The sequence below is a fragment of the Galleria mellonella genome, unplaced genomic scaffold, assembly GCF_026898425.1.
Source record: "Galleria mellonella isolate WM207_F2 unplaced genomic scaffold, CSIRO_AGI_GalMel_v1 utg38, whole genome shotgun sequence".
Lineage (NCBI taxonomy): Eukaryota > Metazoa > Arthropoda > Insecta > Lepidoptera > Pyralidae > Galleria > Galleria mellonella.
In genome coordinates, this window is record NW_026442090.1 from 5,336,071 (window position 1) to 5,362,101 (window position 26,031).

Below are 26,031 nucleotides of genomic sequence, written 5' to 3' on the forward strand. Positions count from 1 at the left end.
TTTTTGGACTTCGATTTTGAAATTTCTTAGAGCAATCTAGCACTTAATAAATCAAACTAAATCAATAACAATGAATAATAATTAGAAATTTGTCATTTCTTGTATCTTTTTTCTTCATGAATCGATTTGAACTTTCCGATTAAAATTGATTCAACCAAATATCGGTCATTTTGTTCGAGATTATGACCCATGAGACCCACTAAGCCCATCCTTTTAAGTCAGTTTTAAAATGGATAATAAAGAACAATTGACAGAGCCTGATAATCATACGTGTACTGTTTCTAAATTTAAAATATATTATTATAAAATAAATTTTAACATAGTAATTGTGGTAGATCATTTTTCAAAGAAATAGTTTGTAAACATGATTGTAAATAAACTTACTCGTACTTAGAGAAATGAAGTTTTAGTGTTATTACGTCGAAGCTATCCGCAATCACTGATACTTATAGGCACTAAATAACTATATAAATAAAAGGTATTTATTATGCCAATTCAATACATAATCACACATGCTCGTTAGTGACACTATATAAATTCTTCAATATTGAAACTAGTGGAAGGAACAATATTATTTTTAACTTATCAAAAATTTATAATTTGTAAGCTTTTTGTTTCTGCCCCTTGGATAAATGGCAAATTAACGTCGTGAATTTAGGTTCACGGCACTAGTTTCATAGTGTAATTAGAGTTGGATTAAAATAATCACAAGCTATTAGCAATCATTAAAAATCATAAAATACCAAACAAAATAGGTTTATTTCCAATAATAACAATAACTTTATTTCACGTATTTTATTTACAGGACAGTTTCATGTGTATGACAGTAATATAAAATTCGCATGTTGCTAATTATTATAATGGAAATAAAAAGAAGTAGAAAACCTAAACTGAAAGACAATTGTGTTCTTTCTTTACAACATATGGAGAAATATTGAGATCTTGTTTAATTTTACCTACCATAACACAGGTTAAATTATACAAATATCTTGATTGACTATTGACAAAAAAGTGAATGAAAAATAGAAAAATAATATCTCATTGATAATTAACAATCATAGAAAAAAAAAGTACTTATTATCTAACATCACATCACTTTCTCTTATCATTATTGATGCATTGGAATAACATTGGAAAAATACTAAATAGAATAAAGTCTATAGTAAAATCATATTTCACACGGTATCTACATTACATTACATAATACTATTTTGTGAGAATGAATGGCCACAATAATTAATACGCAGTTCGTCTTCAATGAGTACACAAATAAGTAGAACCAAGACTAACAATAATAGTCTGCGACAAAGTACAAAATATACGGTAAGTTGGTAAGTATATTGATATATTGTTTACAGGACACTTATTACTTACTATCATATTACAAATTTTGTAAATAAGTAAAACTATCAGAGGCAAATACATATTTTTAATGCATCTACTCAAAAAGTGAAATCAGGTCGTTAACCTAATTGACTGGTTCTTTAAACTATAATACCCTATTATGAGCAATCAAAAATGAACGCAAAAAGGATAAAACAATTATTTGAGCCAATTCAGAACAATTCCTAAATTGACTTTACTAAGACTCGAAACAGAGACATCAAATATGCTAAGCAGAGTGCCTCCTATCGTGTCACGACAGATATTGTCTTAAACGAAAATGTATAACCATAAGTTTTAATTAATCCCTATTTTCACCACATCTATTATTTTTCTTGTAGATGTAATAAAAACACTATTTACTACATTTACATATACTAAAAAAAAGTACAGAATCCTATGGTTTAATTTATACGGTCGTCAGTATAGTATCTATCCTTTTATACAATGCACCAATATTATTTTATCATAATCATAAATTCACTAACAATATGAAGTCAAACTGTAAAAAAGCTAGCTGTGCAACATCTTAATATTTTGGGATACAAAGGCTTTCATTTAATTAGAATATATTTTTAAAAGTTCGGCAACTCTTCTGATAATATTCATGGGATCATTTATGCCCAAACTCATTTATCTCCAGCTCCCATAAAAAAAAGTAATTCTTTAGCGGTTATCTTTTTTTTTTAGATTATTTTTGTTTATTATTATATGTTTTTGTAATTAACCATTTAAAAGTGCTAGGAATATTTTTCATTCACCGAAATACTATTTAAGAAACTAAAAAATATCAGTCCCGTATCGTTAAGACACATGATCCTACTATATTTAGGTAAGTATTTAGAAACCTGTAGAGAGATTATTGACATTCTGGCATTTACTGTTATTTTGCCATCATATAGCAATTCCTATTGAGCGAACACAACTAACTACAAACTGATTGGTCTCGATTGGAGACGATTGTATTCAAATCAACCAAAACAAATAATGGAATAACTAACTATTAATATTACTGCCTCATTTCATCATAACTCGGTGTGTTGCCCATGTTCTTTTTCTGTAAGAAAAAACGGAAAAAATGTTTAAAGAATTTAAAAATAAATATAGTTATCAAATTCATAAATACTAATTTTTTTCTCGATATTATATAAAATGTACTTGTTCGAAATTTTAAATATTTATTACAAAGAGCAAAGTTAACGTGTACGTGTAGTCTTAATTTTATTTATGGAAATCATATCTCGAACATTAACTGGAAATTTGAATTCACCGTTTTAGACAGAAAAATAAAACTATAGGTTCTTTAAGCAGTTAACTTTATCCTAACTCCGTTTAGCATAAAGATCTTCTTTTGATCATTTTAAAAATGTTTAATTCATATGCTAATATTCAGTTATATATACTTACTTATATGGTTTCCAGTTGGAAGGTTCTCATCATGGGGAACATTTTCTATTTCCTGGAATGGAAAAACAAATTATAAAAATGAGCTAATGAGCACATGAGCTGCACAAAATAATTTGTTAGCGGTCAGCCGACCACAAATTCAATTAAGCAATCAGTATAATAAAAAAAAATAATATATTAACGCATCTGTAACGAATATTGTTAATCTTTTTCTATATATTCTATAATAGAATATAGACCTATAGAATATAGAATTTTTACTTTAATACCATCACACTTATTATATTGATGCGCCTTTCCCAACCAAACACAGGCCTCTACGAGTAAACATACAAAACAATATTATATACAAAAAACGTAACTTCAATCAAATTAGAAAATTGTCTCAACAAAACCGTGTAAATAAAATTTGTCTCTACTGATTAAACATACATCTACTCATGGTAAGATTGAAGGTTAACATGGTATTAATTGTGGTAAAATATTTAAAATTGTAAATTTTGATGTATAAACATAATACAAATATAAAAGAAGGTCGGACAAGATTCATAGTAATGACTTTAGCTGCTCTATCTAGAATAATTATACTCAATATTTAATTATATACAAAATATCTAGTGACCTGTTCGTGGTCGGCGGCCTGGTACAGTCCGCGGCGCACGCGCGCCTGCAGCGCTTTGATTTCCTCGTCGTACTCGCGCCACTCCGGCACTATGCGCATTGCGGCCGACAGCTTAGCCTCCTTTGTCATTGGGTTGTTGCACTGCACAGAACACATTATATATAATACCAGCTTTTGCCCCCAGCTCTGTACCCATCGATTTTGGAAGTAGGAAAACAAATAAAATAGATCAACTTCTTTATAGCGTAATAAAACAATTTTAAATTGACTTTTAGGAACTCTGCTGAGAAAACTGTTTTTACATGATGTCGTAAAAACAGACAAACACATAGACACATTCTAAATTCCAAAAATTACTACTTTGGCTATTATTGCTCTTATTAACAATACCCTTATATTTTTTCTTAAATACATCCTATGTATAGACATTATCTATTTACAATTTTATTATATGTAATTTATTACTTAACCAGACATTTTTTTTGCAATAAGTATTATTAGAAAAAAAATTAAGCTTTTAATCATTAATAATTAAAAAACTTACAAAATATAATACATAATACTTGCAGAAGTATTGTATCGAATTCATACTTACCAAATCAATAGTTTTGGCGTACTTCTTCGACTTGTCGTCGCACCACGTTTCGCACCACAGCCATTCCTGCGGCAGCGACTTTATAGCCACTTGGTGTATCATGTTGTTCGGCAAATCTTGATCTATAAACCGTTAGAACAATTTTAAATATATTTTAATACCCTCAAAAAAATCCTTACAAAATTTTAATACAATAAAATTATTTCAGAGTAATTAATAATAGTAATTAGCAATGTTGATAATTTACCTACTATTAGAAACAATGTTCATATTTCATTAGATAAACATGGATAGGCGCAAAACTACTTTTTCGGGGGGGGGGATATTGTTAGAAATGATGATTGCTAGCAATATACCTCCATGTGGTCCTGGAAATCATCGTGTTGAATTTCAGGTGTATTCTACATGATAGGTGAAAGGCAGGTCAGTTAGACCTGCCTTTTCATTCTCACTTATCATGCATCACTGATGTCCCGCCAACGTATACCGTTAGCGCAGACAGGGCTACCATTCCATTATCATCCATTAAAAAAACTATTTACTCGAGTATTTTAGACTATTAGTACTAATTAGAATTAAAAGCAAGATTGCTAGTCTCCCAAATTGCATAGTTTCTTAAATCCAATAACAAGAATAATATTAAAACAAATAAGTTATAACCTAAATTAGAAAGACTGTTGGGGTCCTGGCTCAGAGCTTGGTACTGTCCGCGTAAGCGGTCGCCGGCGGCGATGCGGCGGAACCGTTTCAAGTCCACTACATATAATGCGCTGATGTGATAGCTGCGGCCCTGCAAATGGTTGCGCCAGTAACCCTGCTTCCAGAACCTGTGTCAACGATTACAACATTTTATATGAAAACTTACAAAAAAATTCAATGGGTAATAAGTATTACTAATCCCTTTCTCAGGGGGGAGAGGGATTCTTAGTAATGGGGGCATTAATCCCCATTGCTAGCAATATACCCTGTCAAGTCGACCTCCATACGGTGATTGATTTTTGTCAGATTTGTCACAATGGGCTAACTGACCTAGATACGCGAGGATAAACCTATCACCACTCACTAGTTCCCCGCCAGCGTATACCTGTAGCGCAGACGAAGTCATCATTCCATTCTCACCTATATAAAAAAAAACTCTTTCTCATTTTTTTCATCATTATAAGCAAGAAAATTTTCTACAGGTTTTATTTTAAATATAAAATGTGTGACCACCCGGTTGAAGTGTACTAGTGTTTCTCATTATATAGGTAAATTCAAATTCCAGACATCCAAACCTTATATACGCTATACTTAAAAATATCTACCTAAATCCTTCCATCTCCTTTCTGCTGTCACAGAACGGCGTATAGCCGTAGGGTGCGCCACCCAAATCCAAATCAACTAATTCTTTCAAATCCGCTCGCACAATCTGTAACAATAGTTAAACTATTACATTACACATTTGAAAATTACATCTAATTATAAATGCATATGATCAAGATTAACCTGATCAGCGTCAACGAAGATGATTTTCTTGACATGTAGCGGGAACAACACATCGAGGAATAGAATCTTGTAGCCCCAAATAGTGCGCTGGCGGTCGCGTTGTCGTTGCAACCAGCGCGGCCATTGGTATTGCACCAGCTCATATTCAAACCCGTACTCTTGTGCCATATACGGGAGACTATCCTGTAATTAAATAGTTCAATGTTAATATAATAATATGTCACACTAATGTGATAGATATATAGACTTTGTAGAGCTGAAATCAACTTTTTCAGATGTCTTTGTGCTGGATACAAAATCTCTCCCATTTGAGAGGATATGATCTACTATTACCATTATGACCAGACGGCTGGGTACAATGTCTTATATATGTATCTTTTTCTTGCATTGATGCACTGCATTTTGTTCTACTAGTTGTCTCTGTCAATCACCTTTTTATACCGGAAATAAAAAGGAGTAGGATACACATTTTTATTATTATTTATTATTAAATATAATATAAGTCTAGCCTGTCAAATTAAAAAATAAACGATTCAATTTACCTTGAGTGAAGGACTAAGATAGTTTTTAAGAAACCAGAACTTGACTGGTGATTTGGTATTTTTGAGGACTGACAACATCATAATGCGCAGGAATCGTTCGTAAAGATGCCCTGACGCCACCGAAAATACGTTTATAGTTTCATCTTGCACTTCTTGCTCCTCGCCGCCTCCGAACGAACTATTAACAAAATTTGCACCATTAAGAGATAATCGACATTTCCCAATATGTGTGTACTTTGACATACGAGAGTATCAAAAAAATTAATATTTGGCAGACTGTATCTAAAATATACATGTATGCATATAGACATATAGTGGGCTTTAAACCATAGGGCAGTGCATACAAATCTCCTTAAAAGAGAAAATATAATAAATTTTTTTGAAATAGGCGAATTTGAATGTGGGTTCTTTCTTCTTTATGCAAAATGCATAATTTTAAGTTGGAATATTAACAGAGACTAGTAATTGAATATTTATACAGATTGAAGACTACTATATTACTAATTCAAACAGATAACAAAGAACTGCAATTGCGGGGAAATAGGGTATATAAAATTTGTTATTTATTCATCATTAGGAGATTAAACAACGCTGCGCATTAAAGAATGTTTTCAAAACATTGTAATATACAAAATTTGTCTATTTTTCAATGAATTAGAACATAATTCTACCATAGACATAATTCTTTCTTTCAAATCACAGACACAAATCATTCTTTTATTCATTAATTTATAGATTGTTTATTTACCTCGCGATAGAGTTCCATATGCCGCCAGAGTTGTTGTCATCGTTTTCGACAAGCAAATCTAAGTGCTGTCGATCAGGTTTCTTGTTAACACGCAGTTTGATCACGTGGCTGCGGAACGAGCTCATCAGCACTTGGATATCGGCACTGCCGGCCGGTGTATCCGTATTTTCGTGACTATAACAACATAAATTATATGATGTAATTATTATAAAAACAGTGACAAAGCAACCATTTAATACTGATTTCATTATTACATTATAAACTCTGAAATAAATATAAAAATGGAGATGTTTCAGAAATGCACGACGCCTGCATCATGTTAATATAGACAACATAAAAAAATAAGAATCCAAAATCTACACAAATTTGATATTATTTTTATTTATTTATTATTTTTTAAGAAAGCTTACAGCTGTAATATAATGGTTAACTATACATGACAATAATAAGCTAATTAGAAGTTACCACATTTAATTAACGAAAATTTAATTATTTACAATCTAGTCTAGATAATTAATAAATGTGAAAACAGGCTAAACGTCGTTAAAATCAATCAGTATTATTTTTTTCTTAGCATAGTGTTTTTTTTTTTTAACAAATTCAGTATTTTACACAATAGACAATTTACAGTGAGAAATTATGTAATCTTACTTACCCGACTATCTCATAAATATCATCGGACCGGCCGGGTCGCAAACGTAGCATCCAAGCACCAGGATTCGCTTTAAGTTGGAAGTATCCCAAGTTGGCCATCACGATGGTATCGACCATGTCGGGCCGGTCACGCGTTCCCAGTACTAGTTGCAGGCCTCGCGGTGGCGTACCCACACCCACGTCCCACGCGTGACCTTCCAGTAGTAAGTACTCTAGCTCGAATTCGCTACAAACATATTAATGTGGTTAGTATGTTTATGCTATGGATAAACACGAAAATTCTTAATAAATTTCTACGGCAAGCGCCACGATGCTCAATATATCGCGTCGCGATTAACTTAATTCAATGTCAATTAGTAATAATTTATTTGACTTTATTTTAAAAACCAAATAAAATTAGCAATATAATTATAAAATGAGTGTGTATCAAAGTTAATGCATGTATTATCTTTTTGATAGCCATAAACAAATTGTTTTCGACTGCATATACCACCCAACATACCCAAAAACATTTTTTGTGATATACAGTATGTTAATAAAATCAATTTTTTAAACTAGTGTTAGTACTACACACCTAGTACTATGTAGTGCTATTGGTACAAATGCATGTTATTTTTTTTATTTTATTTTATTTTGGAAATTTATCTACGAAAAAAAATTTTTTTTGAGCCTATATTAATACAGCTCATAACTTATTAGAATACTAATACAACTAGTATTAGTAGTTAAGGAATGAATTTTACTAATTAAGTCACTGTATACTAGAGAAATAAGGAATAATGACCTGTGCACGAGCGTGTCCACGTCAGCGAGTCTTATGTTGTCAAGATCGTACACGGATTTCACGCACTCGACGAGCCAGTTGGGCGGCGTGCGTAGTTCAAGCGACAGCAGCGGTGCGTGCGGCAACCGGCCGAAACGTGCGCCCGCGCCGCCGGTGGCTGCCCCGGTGCTCGTGAACTGCAACTCCGGCTCCAGCACGTAGCGGTAAAAACTGTAAGTATAGCGGTAATATTAAAAGTTTGCTAAGTGATATGTAATTAAATTAAGATTTTAGCAAATAGTGGAGCCGAAACTCATCGGTCAAATAGCTTTTCACACGTTTTCGTTGTCAAGAAGTTGACGCCAGAAATACAACCATCTCTGATGAGATGCTCTTATGTTCAGCCACCGGATACACAGAAGACGGAATTCAAATGGCTGGTTCCTAGTTCGCTGTGGCAATTGATACTATTGTGTGATATTTTATTATTAATGACAGTATTAGAGAATTACATAGTATTACCTTTTGAGCGGCATATCCGAGTTCTTGTCCTGCGGGTTGAGGAACAATTTGATCCGACAGTTGACGACGCGCCGCAGTACGAGCAATAACGGCGCCACGTGCTGCGCGGCCACCGATGCAGGGTCCAGCACTGCCACAATCTACACAATGCAACGTTTTTATTCCGAGATAGCCTTTACTACATCTACATGGTTTCCTGTTTAAGAGCTTTTAAAGTAATTGAAACCCAACTAAACTTCCTAGACAGGTCGAGTACATTATTAGTAACGGAGTCTTATGGAAAGACGAGGTAAACAAAGGAATTTTTATACTCAGACATAATTTCCCTTGTGGGCACAGGCTAGGAAAGTGAAAAGGCGTACCTCAATAGCAGCTTCGTCTGGTATGAGCGGCGGCAGGTCAACGAGCGAGTGTTCGGTGCGCAGGCCGGACGGCAGCGGTGTGCGGGCGCGGGGGCTCCGGGCCGCCAACACGGCTGTCGCACGCACGCGCTCGTCCGCACTCAGCGGCGCACGCTCCTCTGTAGAGCCCAAGAAAGGCATATATCGTCATAGTCGTAGAATACTGACGGATCTGACAAAGATTACATATAAAGATCCGTTGGTATTCTACGACTATGACGATATATGAGAGTTTAAACCAAAAGTGCTCTGATAGCAAATTAGAATACTTTTTAAATTATAATCAATTAGCAATATTAGAAATTGCTGTGTGGTCCCGGCATAGAAAAAGCCACGCCTTCCTATCCCGTGAGTGTCGTAAGAGCCGACTAAAGGAGGGCGAGGGATGGGCAGCAGCGTCCCTCTTAAAATATCTATAAAGCCTGACTATGATTCCCATTCCGCGTGCCAAGCGCGGCAACTACTGGCAAAACCCCCCTAGGGGGGGGGGGGGGAAGAGGAGAGGCTTATGTTTAGCGGTGGACAGTTAAAGGCTGATATGATGATGATGATGAATATTAGAAATAGCTCGATCGTTTTTTAACAATAACTGTTAAATTTAACATCACCATGGTAAGAGTGCTTTCAATTTCAAAATCAAAAATTTCAATTTATCGATACTAAACTAGATAACGTTACAACCTTAAACAAATTATAAAACGCATCAAGAATTAATCATTGAATTGTCTAAAGACTATCACTGAGATGTCACATTGATATTTTTTTGCATACATATTTGACTCATCTTCTCATCACTCCTCATCTACACATTTATATTAGTGAGCATTTACTATCTTAGTACCTGAATCGTCATCATCCAAGACATCATTCTTTGAAGTCTTCTTCTTGTCTAACACCTCTGAAATCTTGTCAGCGTAAACTCTATTGCTAAACCTGTACACAGAAAAGGTAATTTTTAATAATATATTTATTTTGATACAGGAATAAATGAAAGCTTTAGAGTAAGTATGATTGTCACTCGAGAACCTTAGCTCACTATAGACTATATCGGTCACTTAAATTTTTTAGCTTTAATCTTCGTTATATTAAATAAACGAGATGCATATTAGTGTGTTAGTTAGCATACCTTTCGAGTAATAAGAAATCGTCAAGCGTAAACTGTTCATCATCAGCGAAGGGTCCAATGAGCCGCGCGTTGTGTACTAGTGCGCGCGCGCCAGACCGCAGCCGCAACGCACGAGCACACAGCACGCGCGCCGCCCGCAGCGTCCACGCGTGCTGCTGCAAGGCTGCCACCAGCTCCGGCTAGCAAACGTATTATTAAACTACTTACTATCAGACCACTTACATCACACTTGAAACAAAAACTGTTTGTATAAAATACAATCAATTCATATAATTTGGAAATTTTACACCATAAAGGAGTTTAATCTTTTACGATACCTATCAATGGCGATATGTTGGACCGAAATATAATTATAAATATGTACCTTTGCAACATTGCAAATATTCAGTTATTATATTGTGTTTATTTTTCTAGATGGTTGCATAAACTCATTTTCCGATTTCATTACTATAAGGACAATGCCGAATCTTAAATAATATAATGATTATTTGCTCTGTGCTTAAACGTACATGGTAGTAACCCTAACGATTGCAAAAGAATTGTGAAATGTTTCAGAATCGTAATTATGAAACATTTCACAGTTGTGATACACACAAAAAAGAATTAGACAAATTATGAACCTCTTTTATTTGGAGATCGCTAAAGAATTTTCAAATACATAATATAACCTGTATATATATTTTTATATAAAATTAAAAGTTAAGTTTATGCGAAATAAGTATTATAATTATAATGAATATTATTAGAATGTATTTGATTTATTAGACTATTTACTATGAGAGACACTATTATGAGGCAATATATTTGTTCACTCACCAATATATCGCAATTTTGTTTTTCATGACACCCTTCGTCCTCTAACAGCTGCATCACATACTTAGTGGCTTTTGCGGGTTCTAAAGTGGCTAGCGCCGCTATCACCACCTTATTGAGCGACTGGTCTACACTCGGCGACCCATCCACGTTCGGTATGAACGCTACCCGGACGCCCCCGCTTTCTGTCTGTTCCATAAAACATAATCTCATTATGTCTGTTTTTTTTTGACACACATGAAACTCAAGACAAGAATGTGTTAAACCAAATTATATATCAATACAATACTAAGTACTATGTATAGCAGTGGACACTTAATGCCTGATACAATACAATATAATAATATTGTATTATATAATACCAGCCAGGTTTTGTCAATTAAATGTTGGTTGGTTAGAAATTTTTATTACTTTTTGAACTGAGCTATTTTAGAAGTTAACATCAAAATCGTTTAGATTATAAACTAATAGTAAACATCCATGATGACAGCAACAACACTATCTATTGTAACTCGACTATAAATTCAAAATAAATTAAAAAAGTTATACAGAGGCTATATATGATAAATAAAAAACAGGAGAATTAATCATTTGACTTTATGACAAAGACAATCTTTACTTTGTAATCTACAGCAATATTAATGGAAAGACATGTTCTAGTGTGACATTGAATAGACCGTTTTCGAGTAAATTAGACAGTATATTACAATTATTCTTACCATGAACATCAAAGCATTCTTCAGTAATTCTCTACAAAGCTTATCATTCAAGTCACCAGCAACCCAAATAGTTTGTGTTATCTTATCATTTTTGCCCGTTTTTGTAAAATATTTCAATAATGGCAGTGCAGTAGCTAGCGCATCGCGACCTGAAAAAAAAAAACAGAATTAGCAAGGTTTTTTTGTTTGTTAACTGTTTGTTGTTTGTTTTTTGTTGATTAACTGAGAAAATAAAAAAGAATTGCATGTTTATTCTTACCAGTCAAATGCATAAGACGATGTACTTTGTCCTCTGTAAATAGTTCACTAGAGGATGGTACGCCCGATAAGTCCAAGTACTGGCTCGAGTCAGCACCAAGAACTCGCCGATTAAGTCTGCAAGTAGTCAGGAATTATAGTCGAAATTGCGAAAAAAAAAAACGTATAATTATAGAAATAAAATTATTTTTTCATCGTAGACATTAAAATGTATGACGCTCACATTGCGATGTCTCCCATCTACCATAGGATTTTCTATCGAAATCTAAGACAACAAGGACAGTTAGTTCTAGTATTAATATAAGTACTAGAAACGACGCTGATAAGTAGTAAATCCTAACTTACCTACCTACACCAAAAGGGAGACTTTGTACAAAGTCGATTGCTTGGGTACCTCTGTCCCATTCATGTTTTAACCATGAAACAGTTGTGTTTGCATAGCTGTGTTTCGGTTTGAAGGGTGGGATATGGCGTGAATTTACTGGGTACAGAGGAATAACACCTGAGTCCTCAGGAATGGCAACGCATGGGGGGTATCATGGGCGAAACAGTATACTCTGTTATGTCCATGGTACTGCTCATGTCTATAGGCGACGGTTTACGGTTTACACTTTCTATCAGGTGAGCCGTCAGCTTGTTTGCCATTCTAAGTTGTATAAAAAAATACCTATTATAAAATTACTTTTAACGGCAAATTTGCAGTCAAACCAATAATTTTCAGTCAAAACCACTTTTGACCAACCTGTTCAGTCAATACTACTTTTGACTGGTTAAGAGTTTTGACTGCAACATATAGATATAGAAGATAGAAAATTAATTATTATTACCTGGGCATCACATGTGGCTGCTTCATGAGGTAGTCGAGCGCGTCGTCGGTGTCGGCGAGGTCGCCGCGGAACACGGCACGCTGCAGCCGCGCAGTGTGCCGCGATAGTGACGTCACCAGTGTCTCCTCCAGCACCTCCACGGACGAGCTGCCCGCGCCGCCCTCTTCAGACAGCGGCACGCCGTTAATCAACACCTGTCCATACAAAATTGTATATCAGGATTCACACTCATTAAGGAATATATTCATTTGTACTACTCTTAGATCTCCAATTAATTAAATTTAATATACCATTGTAATTTATAGTACTAATGTTTTATTAATATTTAATAAAAATCTTATATTTATTACAAGCAACAATATAATAGTGTTCTAAAATATGTACCTGAGGATATTTATTGCTCCCAAGTTTCGACACAAATTCTTCCGCCAACTGTCTGCCAAAGTTGTAATCGTCTTCAGAAATTATTGCGTCAATATTTGTACCAGAACTAACATACTTTTTAAGTTGTTTTTTCACTTGCTCTATATTTAAACTTTCCTCTTGGTTATTTAGTAGCTGTGAATAATACAAAAATAGTTAGAGAAGAAAATTAATAATTATTGACTTTTCCTGTAGACTATTCATTAATTTTAGTAATATTTATCCAAAAATTAATTATTGTTCTATATTTTTACACAACAGGTTGTAATTACTAATCATTCCTTACATAAGAACTTCATTTATTTCAATGTTTTCATTTTTTATATGATATTACACTGATATTATTGAGAACAGTCTAAAGAAACTATATACAAATATAATGTAATAGCTCAGAAATGAGCAATACCTCAAGAAGGTCGTCTGTTATATTATCCATTACAATACTAGGTTCGCAATCAATGCTGTAAAAAGGATTTTCGTTTAAGTACTGACCTGAGAAAGAAAGAAAAAGGCTTCCTTGTTAGAGTTTTTCTCCTGCGCGATGTAGTTGAACGCAGAGCGGACGGCGGTTTCTAGTGGTCCGCTGGATGGTGCCAGTACTAGTCCCACCCGTACAGGAGTCGCGTGTCTCAGTAATGTTTCCCCTAGCTTTAGCGGTGGACCAGAGGCATAACTCGTTGGGTCTATAACGATTACCTGGTGGTAAGAGTATCTATTGAAGAGGGGTGTCCAATATATTATTACATAGCACTTCCACTTGAAAAGTGGCCATTCTCTTCCTCAAAATGGGAGAAAACAGTAGTAGGTAAACTAAAAAAAATACTATTATTTTTTGTGTAATCTCTTTATAGATAGAATGACAACTAGAAAAGTGTCACAAGATATTGTAGAGGAAGCTCAGAATCGCCGCTTATGGACAATGAATGATTATGAAATATTATATTCTTATTGCCGCGAGGTCCCGGCATAGAATAGCCATCCCCTTCCTTTCCCGTAGGTGTCGTAAGAGGCGACTAAGGGAACTTAATGATCGAGGCATGGGCAGCAGCAACCCTTTTAATACATCTCCAAAACCTAACTGCGGTTGTCACTCGCTTACCAAGCATGGCAACAGCTGATATGGAATAATATTATTCTCTTACAGACTATGTACATTTATAATACACTTACATAATTATATATATTCCTCCTAAGATTCCTAAGCATGCCAGGATATGTTGGCCTGAGTAACTCCATGTACGAAGAGGGCCAACGGCGGTAACGTTCGTCAGTTTCTAAATCGTTGAGCCACGTGATCGCGGTGTCGCGAATATCTAGCCCATACTCTTCCCAAGTATATGACTCGCCCAGCTCCAAGGACATTAGCGTGTTGATTGTTTTCTTGGACAGTCCTGCCAATAAATATATCACATATAAATATACGCATCATAAAAATGGTATGAGGATGCATATGTTTAGGACTAGATAATAATTAATGGTTGAAATAATAGTGATATTTACATTACTATTAAAATTACATGGCCTACAAACCTAAGAAATATAAATTGCCAGTAAGCATATAGCCCCCCTAGACAAAATATAAACGAATCTATTGAAACGTTACCACAAGCGAGTCTATGACATAGAATGAGATGGTAACGTAAACACGTCACAGGAGCACACAACAGAGCTGTCTTGTTCTTTGCAATATGAGCGCTGACCGAAAGAATTTATTATTATTATCGATAGATTCGTTGGCATCTTGTTTCGGAGATAAAATTCTGAAAACTGAAATGACTTCAATACCGTCAAAATACAAATTTTCTGTAGCAAGACACTTTCCGAAAAACGTTACCAATAAATAAACGTAAAGATTTATTCATTTGTTTTTTTTTTTTTTTTTTACAACACAGGGGGCAAACGAGCATGCGGCTCACCTGATGGTAAGTGACTACCGCCGCCCATGATCACCCACAACACCAGCGGCATTGCAGGTGTGCTGCCGGCCTTTTAAAAAGGAATATACTCTTTTCTTGAAGGTTATGTTGTCGTATCGGTTCGGAAATACTGCTGCTGGAAGTTGATTCCAAAGAATGGTTGTGCGTTGAAGAAAGTGCCTTGAAAAACGCACGGTGGAAGACCGCCACTCGTCCAGATGATTGGGATGAAACTTTAGTTTGTGGCGGGTTGTACGGTGGTGAAAATCAGCAGCAGGTATCAATCCGAACAATTCCTCAGAACACTCCCCATGATAAATTCGGTAGAAGATGCACAGAGACGCAACATCTCTGCGCAGTTTCAATGGGTCAAGTCGGACAGTAAGGCGTTGACTATCGATAATTCGAGCCGCCCGATTTTGAATGCGGTCTAACGGAAGGAGTTGGTACTGTGGCGCTCCTGCCCACAGGTGAGAACAGTATTCCATATGCGGCCTGACTTGGGCTTTATATAATTTCAGGCGGTGTTCTGGCATGAAATATCGTCTCACCCTATTGAGCACTCCTAACTTTTTGGAAGCTATCTTAGCCTTCTCCTCCAGATGACCGCAAAACTGGACGTCGCAAGATATATCAACGCCCAGAATTCCTAGACTTGACTTTTTATCAAGGGAAGTGCCCTGAAAGTGAGGAGATACGACAAACGGCGTCTTTTTTGCGGTAAACGCGCAGACTTGTGTCTTTTTGGGGTTAAATTGGACAAGATTTTGTTCACCCCAGATCGAAACTTGATGGAGTGAAGTTTCGATTTCAGACACAAGTCTATTCCGGCACTCATCGGTATGTGCCCGCGAGATCTTTGCATGACCGGTATATAATGTATCTCCTGTACTGTCGTCCGCATAGCAATGAATATTACTTATCTGTAACATATCATTGATATGCAGAAGAAACAGAGTCGGAGATAGTACACAGCCTTGCGGGACACCAGCATTCAAAGGTTTTAAATCAGAGCATGCACCGTCGACTACGACCTTAATGCTACGTTCCTTGAGAAAACTGGCGACCCAAATGCACAGTCTCGCAGGCAACCCAAATGAAGGTAGCTTTGAAAGCAGCGCTCTATGCCACACCCGATCAAAGGCCTTCGCAATATCCAGACTAACTGCTAAGGCCTCTCCCTTACTCTCGATTGCCACTGCCCATCGGTGTGTTAAGTAAGCTAAAAGATCACCGGCCGAACGTCCCTGTCGAAAGCCATACTGGCGATCACAGATCAGCCGGTGCTCTTCTAGGTACCGGAGCAGTTGACGGTTAATGATGGATTCCATAACCTTCGAGAATAAGGAAGTGATAGCTATGGGCCTATAGTTAGCTGGATCTGAGCGATCTCCCTTTTTAGGGATCGGATGCACCAGAGCAGTCTTCCAAAACTTTGGGACTATGCCCGATGAGTAGCTAAGCCGAAAAAGACGCGTAAGAACCGGAGCCAACTCTGGTGCGCACGTCCTAAGCACAATTGGAGGAATACCATCAGGCCCACTCGACTTATGGATTTCGAGAGAGAAAAGTGCTCTACGCACTGAGCTATGCGTGAATTTAATGTCAGGCATAGAGCTCCTACAACACGTGATGGTCGGTGGTGATTTCTCCCCGTCATCCAATGTCGAGTTTGACGCAAAGATGGATCCAAGAAGATCGGCCTTTTCTTTAGCGTTCTGGGCCAACGAGTCATCCTCCCTGCGCAAAGGTGGAAAAGATGACTTACAGAAATTCCCTTGTGCAGCTTTGGCAAGAGACCAGAAAGCTCGAGTCCCAGAGGGCAAACTAGCCAGTCTCTTGCCAATTCTACTAATATGCTCTGACTTCGCTGTGGCTATAACTCTTTTGAAAGACCTAGAGGCAGAGTTATACTTCTTTTTAAGAGCACTGGTGTTAGGATCTCGCGACGCCACACCTTTAGCCCAGGTTAGGAAGCACTCCTGTTTCAGACGAGATGCTGTTCTACAGGAGGCTCCATACCAGGGCTGGGATTTCCCGCCGACGGGCACCACAGAGTTAGGAATAAATAATTCCATTCCCTGAAGCACCACATCAGCAATGGAATCGGCAATGGCGTCGGGATCATCCAGTGTGAAGCAAACCTGCCTCCATGGGTAAGATGCGAAAAAAAATCCGCATCTCATCCCAATCTGCCGACCTGTAGTGCCAAATGCGACGTCTACCCGTAGAACGAGGTGGAGTCGGACTCGTAAGAGGCACTTCGCTCCGCACCAAACAGTGATCCGACGATCCAAGCGGGGCTTCGACGGAGATCACATAGTTGTCTGGGTGGGTGGTCAGCAGAAGGTCCAGCAGGGAAGGTGAATGGTCCAACACATCAGGGATTCGCGTAGGCGAGGAAACAAGCTGTGTCAGACCATAAGCCAAAGCAAAGTCATGAACAGATCTTCCCGCATAGTCGGTTGTACGCGAACCAAGCCATTCGGCATGGTGGGCATTAAAGTCGCCAACAATCACGACTTCAGCGGAAGGAATCTGCTCAAGCAGGGAATCTGTAGCCATTTGGACGTGCTCAATTAGTTGGTCGGTTTCAGTGTTACCGCTGTGGGACCTGTATAGGCACGCATAGATGCGGGGATGGTCATTGCAATCTACGCGCAGCCATAGAATGGACAGGTCCGTACCTTCAAGAGTCCCAAGGCGTCGACAGCAGATATCCTCTCTGACATACGCACATACACCGGCACGCGAAACAAAACAATGTTCAAGCTTATACCCCGGGTAGGTCAGGTATGATGTTTCGTTAGGAGGGGATATCTGTGTCTCCGTGAGGAAGAGCAATGCCGGCCGCGCCGTTTCTAGGTGGTGGTGGACAGCGTTCAGGTTTGAATGAATTCCCCTAATATTACAGAGGCTCACATTGAGCAAAGGGGATGCCGCAGAAGTCTTGCTCTGTTTGCCCTTGGTCCCATAGAGCGGAATTTTGCCCCCCCCCCCCCAGAATACGCAGGGCAGCCCGAGCGTGGTTGCTCGAGGGAGGATTCTCCAGCAACATGGCTGCTGGTACCTCCCTGGGGTACGTTATTTTTTTTAAATTCCACTGCCATGGTATTGAAGGATGGGGGGACGGAGTTGGGGGAGGATTTTAGGATAAGGAAGGGGATGGGTATAGGATGGGCCTCCGGACTCCCTCACTCACCATACGGAATGTGGTCGCACTAAAAGTGCGGCCACTTAGCGTCGGTATTCTGTGAGGGTGTGGTACTTCCCCGGTCGAGCCGGCCCATTCATGCTGCAATACCATATGGTATTACAGCGTGGCTCTACCACCTACAATTTGTTTTCTTAATGGTGCAGAATCTTACGTACGTACTTACTTATAATTAAAATTTTATCAAACAAAAAATTCTTTATCAATCTTATAAAAATATTACAAACATACCCAAAGCGTGCAACGTATTCATAGGCCCTATATCCTCTCGGAGTGCGGCCAGAAGCCCTAGAAGATCGATATCCTCGGCGTCGTATTGCGCGCCAGACACAAGCAACAGCGGCTCGGCGGCACGAAGACCAAGTGATGACGCCCATATATCTTGATTGTACAATACCTCGTCGCGAAATGATCGCGGAACGTTTACGTGTATTAGCGATTTAGTCTGAAAAAGAGAAAATAATAATATACCACATCTAGTGTCAGACTAAGCAAACCTTTATCAATATTTATAAACGTGATAAGTATGCAAAAATTTGCGCGAATCGCAATGCGGAACGTTACGCATATTATCCTTATTTACGCATGAAGCGCACGCGAAAGCAGCACCAGAATAAGCGGTGTTTTTTACCCATTTCATAACTTAAGTATCACATAGAATAAATCGGCTTAAAATAACCATTTTTCAATTATCTTAAAATTATGTCTTAAACGCTAAAGAAATCTGCTCTTCAAGTCTTCCTTTTCAAGACGATCTGTGTAAACAGACACTAAAGCAGAATCCACATTATTATTATTAATTATTAAATTCGACAGGATTTGTGACAGAACACAAAAAAAATTACAGTTTTATTTAATTGCCGTACCATCACAGTTATACAATATACCATAAAAACAGATTACTTATTTAGGATTATATATCTACTAGTGTATAACGGTAGTTAGGTAACAACTAAAAGATGGATTATTATTAAGTACAACATTAAAAGCATAACTGCGGTTGCCAACCGGCCTGGCAAGCGTGTCCCCAATAGGGGGAAGCCCATATCATCATTCATCATTATCATAGCAAACGACTGATATGATGATGATGATGATGAAGATGATACTTTTTCAGTGCATAGTTATTTTCTTTTCTCTTTTAGAATTATACCTGGGATTTCTTATACACACCTGCATGGGAAAGTTTTGCGCAATAGAGGATAATACTTTGAGTGCTTCGTCTCCACCAGCGTCGTGAGCATCAACTACAGCAGCCGCCGCTTGCATGCTCAAAGCTTGCATCTGCCACACCTTAAGGGGTTCAAGTTCCTCACTCGACTCCGACAAATGCCGCCGAAACCTCTCCAATGGTGAACGTAAAGCAGGGAATAAGTTCCTGATCGCAAATAGATTTATCAATAAATAAAAAAATAATAATAAATAAGTATAATACAATAAATATACAATTTTTTTTAAGTTAAGGGGCAAAGGATTGGACATATCAAGTTGACACAAACAATGCACACAGGTCCCCCTAAAACTATAATGGTTAATACTTGTGGATTTCATCAGGATGAGTCAACTGACCAGCTTTCATGATCACTTATATTTCATTGGTACCCCACCTATGTATAAGTGCAGGGACATACCATTCTATTCTTACCCATTAAAAAGAGATTGATTAAATTTAGCATATAAAATTTCTTAACCCATTCAATACGGCGGCCATATTGAGATCCCTATGCAGTATACGGCTTAGTTTTTCATAAACGGCCGTCACTGACGGCACAACTTTTTCTACGTATATGGCTTAGTTAATTGTTAGGAGTGACTGCCAGTAAATAACGGGCTTCCACAAGTGACTGGAACGGTCTAAAGCACGTTTGAAACTAAAGGAAACCGAGCGCCTCGGAACGCTCGCCGTCATTGGGTAAGGGTGGGGAGAGCGCCTCGAGGCGCTTGCCGTCACAAGGTATAACATTGGAGAGCGCCCTGGCGCGCTCTCCGTATTGAATGGGTTAATTGGCTCCAGTCTGAAAGTTCTAGGTTGTATTAGTAAATATAACTTGATACCAATAAAGAAAAATATAACTTGATACCAATAAAGTAAATATAACTTGATACCAATAAAATAAATATAACTTGATACCAATAAAATAAATATAAGGAAAATGAGGTAAATTATAAAATAAACTTACTTAAGTCTACCAAAATTAAATCCATCAATTTGATTTTGTGGATCATTTTCATCTTCTTCCTCAGAAGGTGTAGGTGCTTCTCCATCTTCAGATTCTTTGGGTGTGGTGTCATCCTGACTTTTATACTCTGTGCTCTTTAACTGTAACTCCACTCCATAACCTGATAGCCTCACTTTAGGTTTTCCTCGGGGCTATTAAAAATAAAGTATGTATTTACTACAAAAATAAACAAGTCGAAATATAGTTCTTGCAAAATGAAAACAATGTGTATGAAGCGTACCTATGGTTACATGTCTACATACACATAGAAAGCCAGATATGCACATTGCAATAATGTGATATAAAGATTCTATCTATTTGACAATGTGTTATCTCAAGTCTGTCCCATCCACGTTAAATACCTATACCTATTGGGTAATCCCACAATACTCTATACTAGTCTAAGTAACCAGCGGCCGATGGCCTATTTTGGAAAACTTTTTTTTATTTTAATGATTACAATTTCTTAAACAATAAATATTATTTAAATAAGTATAATTGTCTTCTTTGAAATTCTTCTGTAAGCTTATAATTATTTTTCCCCATTTTTGTTACCACCGATATAGGATGGATTATTGAAATTGTAAACAAGTGCCGCCCACCTTCATTTTTGTTGCTGACCCCTGCTTTATATAATAAAAAATATAAAATTTAACACCAACCTTAACATTCCACCTAACAACATAATTGATAACACCTTTGTCAGCATATGTAGACAATATTTTATGTTTAGTGGCAAATTCAATCATACCAAGCTCACCATAGAGTATGGCTGTGAGACTTTTATTATCACTGCTTGGATATGTGTGGTCTAAAAGATATGTTTCCAATTTATGTTCTTCCTGTAATAAATAAATACATTAGGTACATACATAATAGATATTGTTTCACAAAAAAACACCTACTCCAATTATCAAAACCAGCTATTTTCATTTAAAAATTTAACTATTGAACCAATTTTCATAAAATGTCTATGGGACCAATCTGAAAAATAAAAAAAAATCTAAATCAGTTTGCAAATGATGAAGTTCTGAGATAACATAAATAATACAACTAAATTGAGAATCTCCATCATTTTTTAAGCCTGTTAAAAATAATAATAATAATGTTTTTAAATAATATTTATTTAAAAAATATGATCACACAATAGATTAATTAGCCTTGCCAATCTGGCTACAATAATGAGGTTATAATTGTTATTAGCCAACTAACAGGTTTAGTACTAAATAATGTAATACAGTAATACAATATTCAATATGAAATCTGTATAGAATTAATTATATTCTTTAACCTTACAATATATCATGAATACCCATTAATTAATAAAATGTACAGATAATTTTTACATAAATGATACTTACAGCATTGTATTGATCATATGATTTGAGAATATCACGTAGCACATCATTATCACAAACTTTTCTTGAAGCTATATGAACAAATGTATCACATGCTACATCCTTGACTCCATTCTGTGTTGCTATTTGGTCAAACATACGGACAGTTGGTGAAGTCAAGTGCATTGATAATGCCAGCTTAGCCATGCGCAATTGAGCAGGCACTAGCAAGGTACTGGCTACTCCCACACATGCATCATAAACTTGCTTATCAGTATCTGAAATTTATTAAATGTATTGTAAAATATTTAATTAAGAACTTCAAACAATTAGACTATGAGAGCTGCCTTTTAAGTTGTGTTGTTTGAAATAAGTACAGACAATCTAATCGATTATTACTATTTATTGTTTTTCAAAGAATTCTCTGCAATATTTAATACACTTTTGCATGCATTCAAACCAGTTTTTAAAACATTTATTCCACTCAGAAGTGATCTCCTCAAAGCACTGAAGTCGCGACAATCTCCTTTGTAAGTTGTAGAAAATTATCACATGCAAATTTTCCTTAGATATTTCCATTTTTACAACTGACTTGTCACCTTTGAATAGACAATACAATAAAACTATTTGACCAATCTGAAAACATTCTTTTGTTTTCAAGTTCTAAATAAAAAATAAATAAAAATACCATATTTTTTTTATAATTGCCCGAGGTTAGCAAACAACACGACTTAAAAGGTAGCTCTACATATAAAACAAGTGTTTAACTAGTCCTATTTATAGTGAGTATTACATATTGCTAGCAATAAGTTGAACTTCACATGGTTCCCCTTAGAAGCCATCATGGTTAATTCTTGATGAATTCATCACAATAGGGCTGACCTGCTTTCATTTTCACCTCCATATCACACTGATACCCCACCAGCATAAACCAACAGCACAGAAAAGTTACCATTCTATTATCAATTAATAAAAAAACCAACCAACTGTAAAAAGGTAGAGGTCCATACACATATTTGTAGATCTAGATATTAATTAACTATATTTATAACTTTTTTTTATGCAACTTAGAATGGCAAACAAGCTGACGGCCCACCTGATGGTAAGTGGTAACCATCATCTATAGACATGAGCAATAGCCATATCCTACCCTTCAAACTAAAACACAGCCATGCAAACACAACTGCTTTATGGTAGAAACACAAATGGGACAGAGGTGCCCAAGCTAACAATTTTTGTACAAAGTCTCCCTCTACTCTACAAATATATATTTTTAACAGTCTGGCACATCAGTATAATGGGTATACATGTTTCATCAGAATGAAAGTTTACATCAGTGTTATTTTACTTTTACCACTTACATAAAGCATTAATATAATCAGGTATATTTTTGATTAAGCACAGTTATTTGATTTGTAAATTTTTCTAAAATTATTCAATCTTTTCAACTAAATAACTTTAACATTAAATCAAGAAAGATAGACGCTAATATATAAATATATGTCTTCTGAGCTTTTCCTAGCAACATAAGAAGTGAATATGTTGAGATATTATAGCATTACAGTGCAGAAATATGTTCATGTAATGAACATTATTTCTAACATTGCAGGAGTGGGGGGAAAGATATTGTTAGAAATGGGGTCAAATAGCTCCATTACTAGCAAAACATCCTATCAGGTCGACCTCCACGCGGTTCCCCCTGGAAACCATCGTGTTTAATTCTTGTTGAATTCTTCACGATGGGCCGACTGGCCCCGCCTGCATATACCAATAGCGCAGGTGGGACTACCATTCCATTTTCACCCATCAAAAAAAAAAAAGCATTGCAGGAGTTAATTAAACACATTTTCACCGGGGGGAAAGGGATTGTTAGTAATGGAGACTGAGAATCCCATTGCTAGCAATATACCCAACCAGGTCGACCTCCTCGCGGTTCCCCCTGGAAACTATCATGGTTAATTCCTGATGAATTCATCATGATGGGCTAACTGGCCTGTTTTCATTCTCATCGATCACCCTTCACTGGTGCTCCGCCAGCGTATCCCGTTAGCGCAGGCGGGGCTACCATACCATTTTCACCCATCAAGAAAAAAAAAACACATTTTCACCCATCAATGTTTCGTGAAATTCAATTTTATTCTCAGTATTTTTTTTTTTTTTAGTTAAAAATAACTGTGTCGTCAACGCCCACCTCCTCAAGGCAGAGGAGCTAGCGTTCCAGTAGAATAAATAAAACTGTTAATTAAACAAGACAACAACAACAACAACAATTCAATTTATATATTACATAATTGTAACAAAAACCAAAATTTACAATAAAAAATTAATAAATACAGGTAATTGTAAAGCTATTAAGCTTAATAAGGGAATATTCAGATTGATCTTACTCGGAGAGCCAACAAAGTACTGCAGTTAAAAAGTTATAAAAACTTACATTAAAATGTCACTTACCCAATACTTCCAGACTAGATTTTAAAGAATTTATCCCATCTACAAATGACCAAAACAAGTCTGTGTTCTCACTAGATAGATATTCAGCCAACTCTAGAACAATAGGAGTTACCTCCCATTTTGCACTGACAAACGTAGTCACTGATTTGGCTTTCTTCTCATCACGATTTGGCTGGCCGGTGCCATTGGTTAAAGCAACAAATACTATGGCCCATATAAAGAAAAGTATTCTAAAGCCGGTGACTTGCATGGTAAATATAACTAAAATTATGTTAGTCACGAATAATTTAATTTAAGCTATCTATAGTAACCACATTTTCAAAACTCGTTTATTGTTTCATTTTCATTGTTTTCGTTAAGTATAAATAGTTACAACGTTCAGACGATTCAGTCAAAATTAATTATTTGCATTAATTGCAATCATTCGTATAAAGAATACAGACAAGTCAAACGAAAACTACCAATGACAACTAAACACGACAAAGCAGTGTTGCCGTTGTCGCTGTAAACTTAGTAACTAATACATAATAAATAATATAAGAAATTGGTAGTACCACTCACCAGTATTAAGCAACGCCAGGATCAGGATCAGTATTAAGGAAAACCAGGACTAGGATTTTGGTTACCTACACTAGTTAATATTAGTCAGTTGGCAAGTTCAGTCATATATTCATAGTATTTAAGACAAATGGGTAATCAGTCATTTTTTATTCTATTATTTTTTTATTTTACATTGACTAGCGCTACTGGAATGCATATAGCCTGCTATTGAACCAAGAAGGTTCTTAATAATAAATACAATTACGATGCAGAAAAACATTCGCATATTTTACTGTATTACAGTATATTTCACTTTGAAACTTCATAAAATAGTAATGTGAAAAAATAATCTAACTCCTTAAATCGGTTGTGAATTCAGCAGATTGGTTAATAAATTAGTTTCACAAAACGATGGTTCAGTTTTGCCGGGTAGTTCATGGTAATTACATAAAATTAGCTATTGGTCACTTGAGAAACATATCTCAGAGTACATATGAGTCTTATTAAGAGACTAGGCTTACACTGAAAATTCACTTAAATATACCACTGGAAACATGAATATCCAGACAGACGATTTTTATACATAGTCTCTGGTAATGTGATAACATTCCTTTGTAAAATGACTTGACTGTTATTTTATAATAATTGAATTAATATTGGGATGGTTATAGGCCACGCCTTTCTTTTTCTTTAATAATAACCATTATCAACATTCCCATCAGCATTTATTTTAACCCTAAAAACATACTTGTAGAGTACGACTTTCCAACCTTTCGGATGATCTACTAGCATCCCACCTTTTAATTAGCTCCCTCTCCCCATTTTAAAGTATGTTCTAGTGTATTACTTCTTGCATTATCAAATACTTCTTCGTTAATAATAAAAATATCTTCTCTAGCAAAGAACTCATCATTATGGTTTACAAGACCATCAACTCCTTTATTATCAATTGTAATATTTTGAGCATCAAAAGATTCTACAGAAGGTAATTTTTCATCATTGCTCTGTCGAGTTATCTCTTGTAATATCAAAGTTTACAACAAAATTACATTGTTAAAGGATTCTA

The 26,031-nt window shown here is 36.2% G+C and overlaps 1 protein-coding gene across 2 annotated transcripts; it reads right to left on the reverse strand.

Moving 5' to 3' along the window:
- Window positions 1-740: 740 nt before the first annotated feature.
- LOC113523103 (UDP-glucose:glycoprotein glucosyltransferase) lies at window positions 741-24,895 on the reverse strand. 2 transcript variants are annotated; one of them, XM_052897706.1, is made up of 28 exons: window positions 24,426-24,895; window positions 21,995-22,252; window positions 21,300-21,475; window positions 20,599-20,789; window positions 19,592-19,796; window positions 18,650-18,863; window positions 14,459-14,679; window positions 13,781-13,984; window positions 13,250-13,423; window positions 12,866-13,059; window positions 12,040-12,155; window positions 11,781-11,929; window positions 11,065-11,250; window positions 10,249-10,427; window positions 9,964-10,055; window positions 9,084-9,241; window positions 8,722-8,861; window positions 8,221-8,430; window positions 7,438-7,662; window positions 6,783-6,956; window positions 6,035-6,212; window positions 5,493-5,675; window positions 5,312-5,415; window positions 4,668-4,834; window positions 4,008-4,129; window positions 3,413-3,553; window positions 2,791-2,842; window positions 741-2,440 (listed from the first exon to the last, which is right to left on the reverse strand). In XM_052897706.1, exons 1-28 carry the CDS (start codon window positions 24,673-24,675, stop codon window positions 2,409-2,411), a joined length of 4,695 nt encoding a protein of 1,564 aa, XP_052753666.1. In that variant the 5' UTR covers window positions 24,676-24,895; the 3' UTR covers window positions 741-2,408. The 2 variants fall into 2 exon arrangements, with proteins under 2 accessions (XP_052753666.1, XP_026764787.2); XM_026908986.3 differs by having other exon boundaries at window positions 21,300-21,479; window positions 21,999-22,252; window positions 24,426-24,894.
- Between the last annotated feature and the right edge of the window lie 1,136 nt (window positions 24,896-26,031).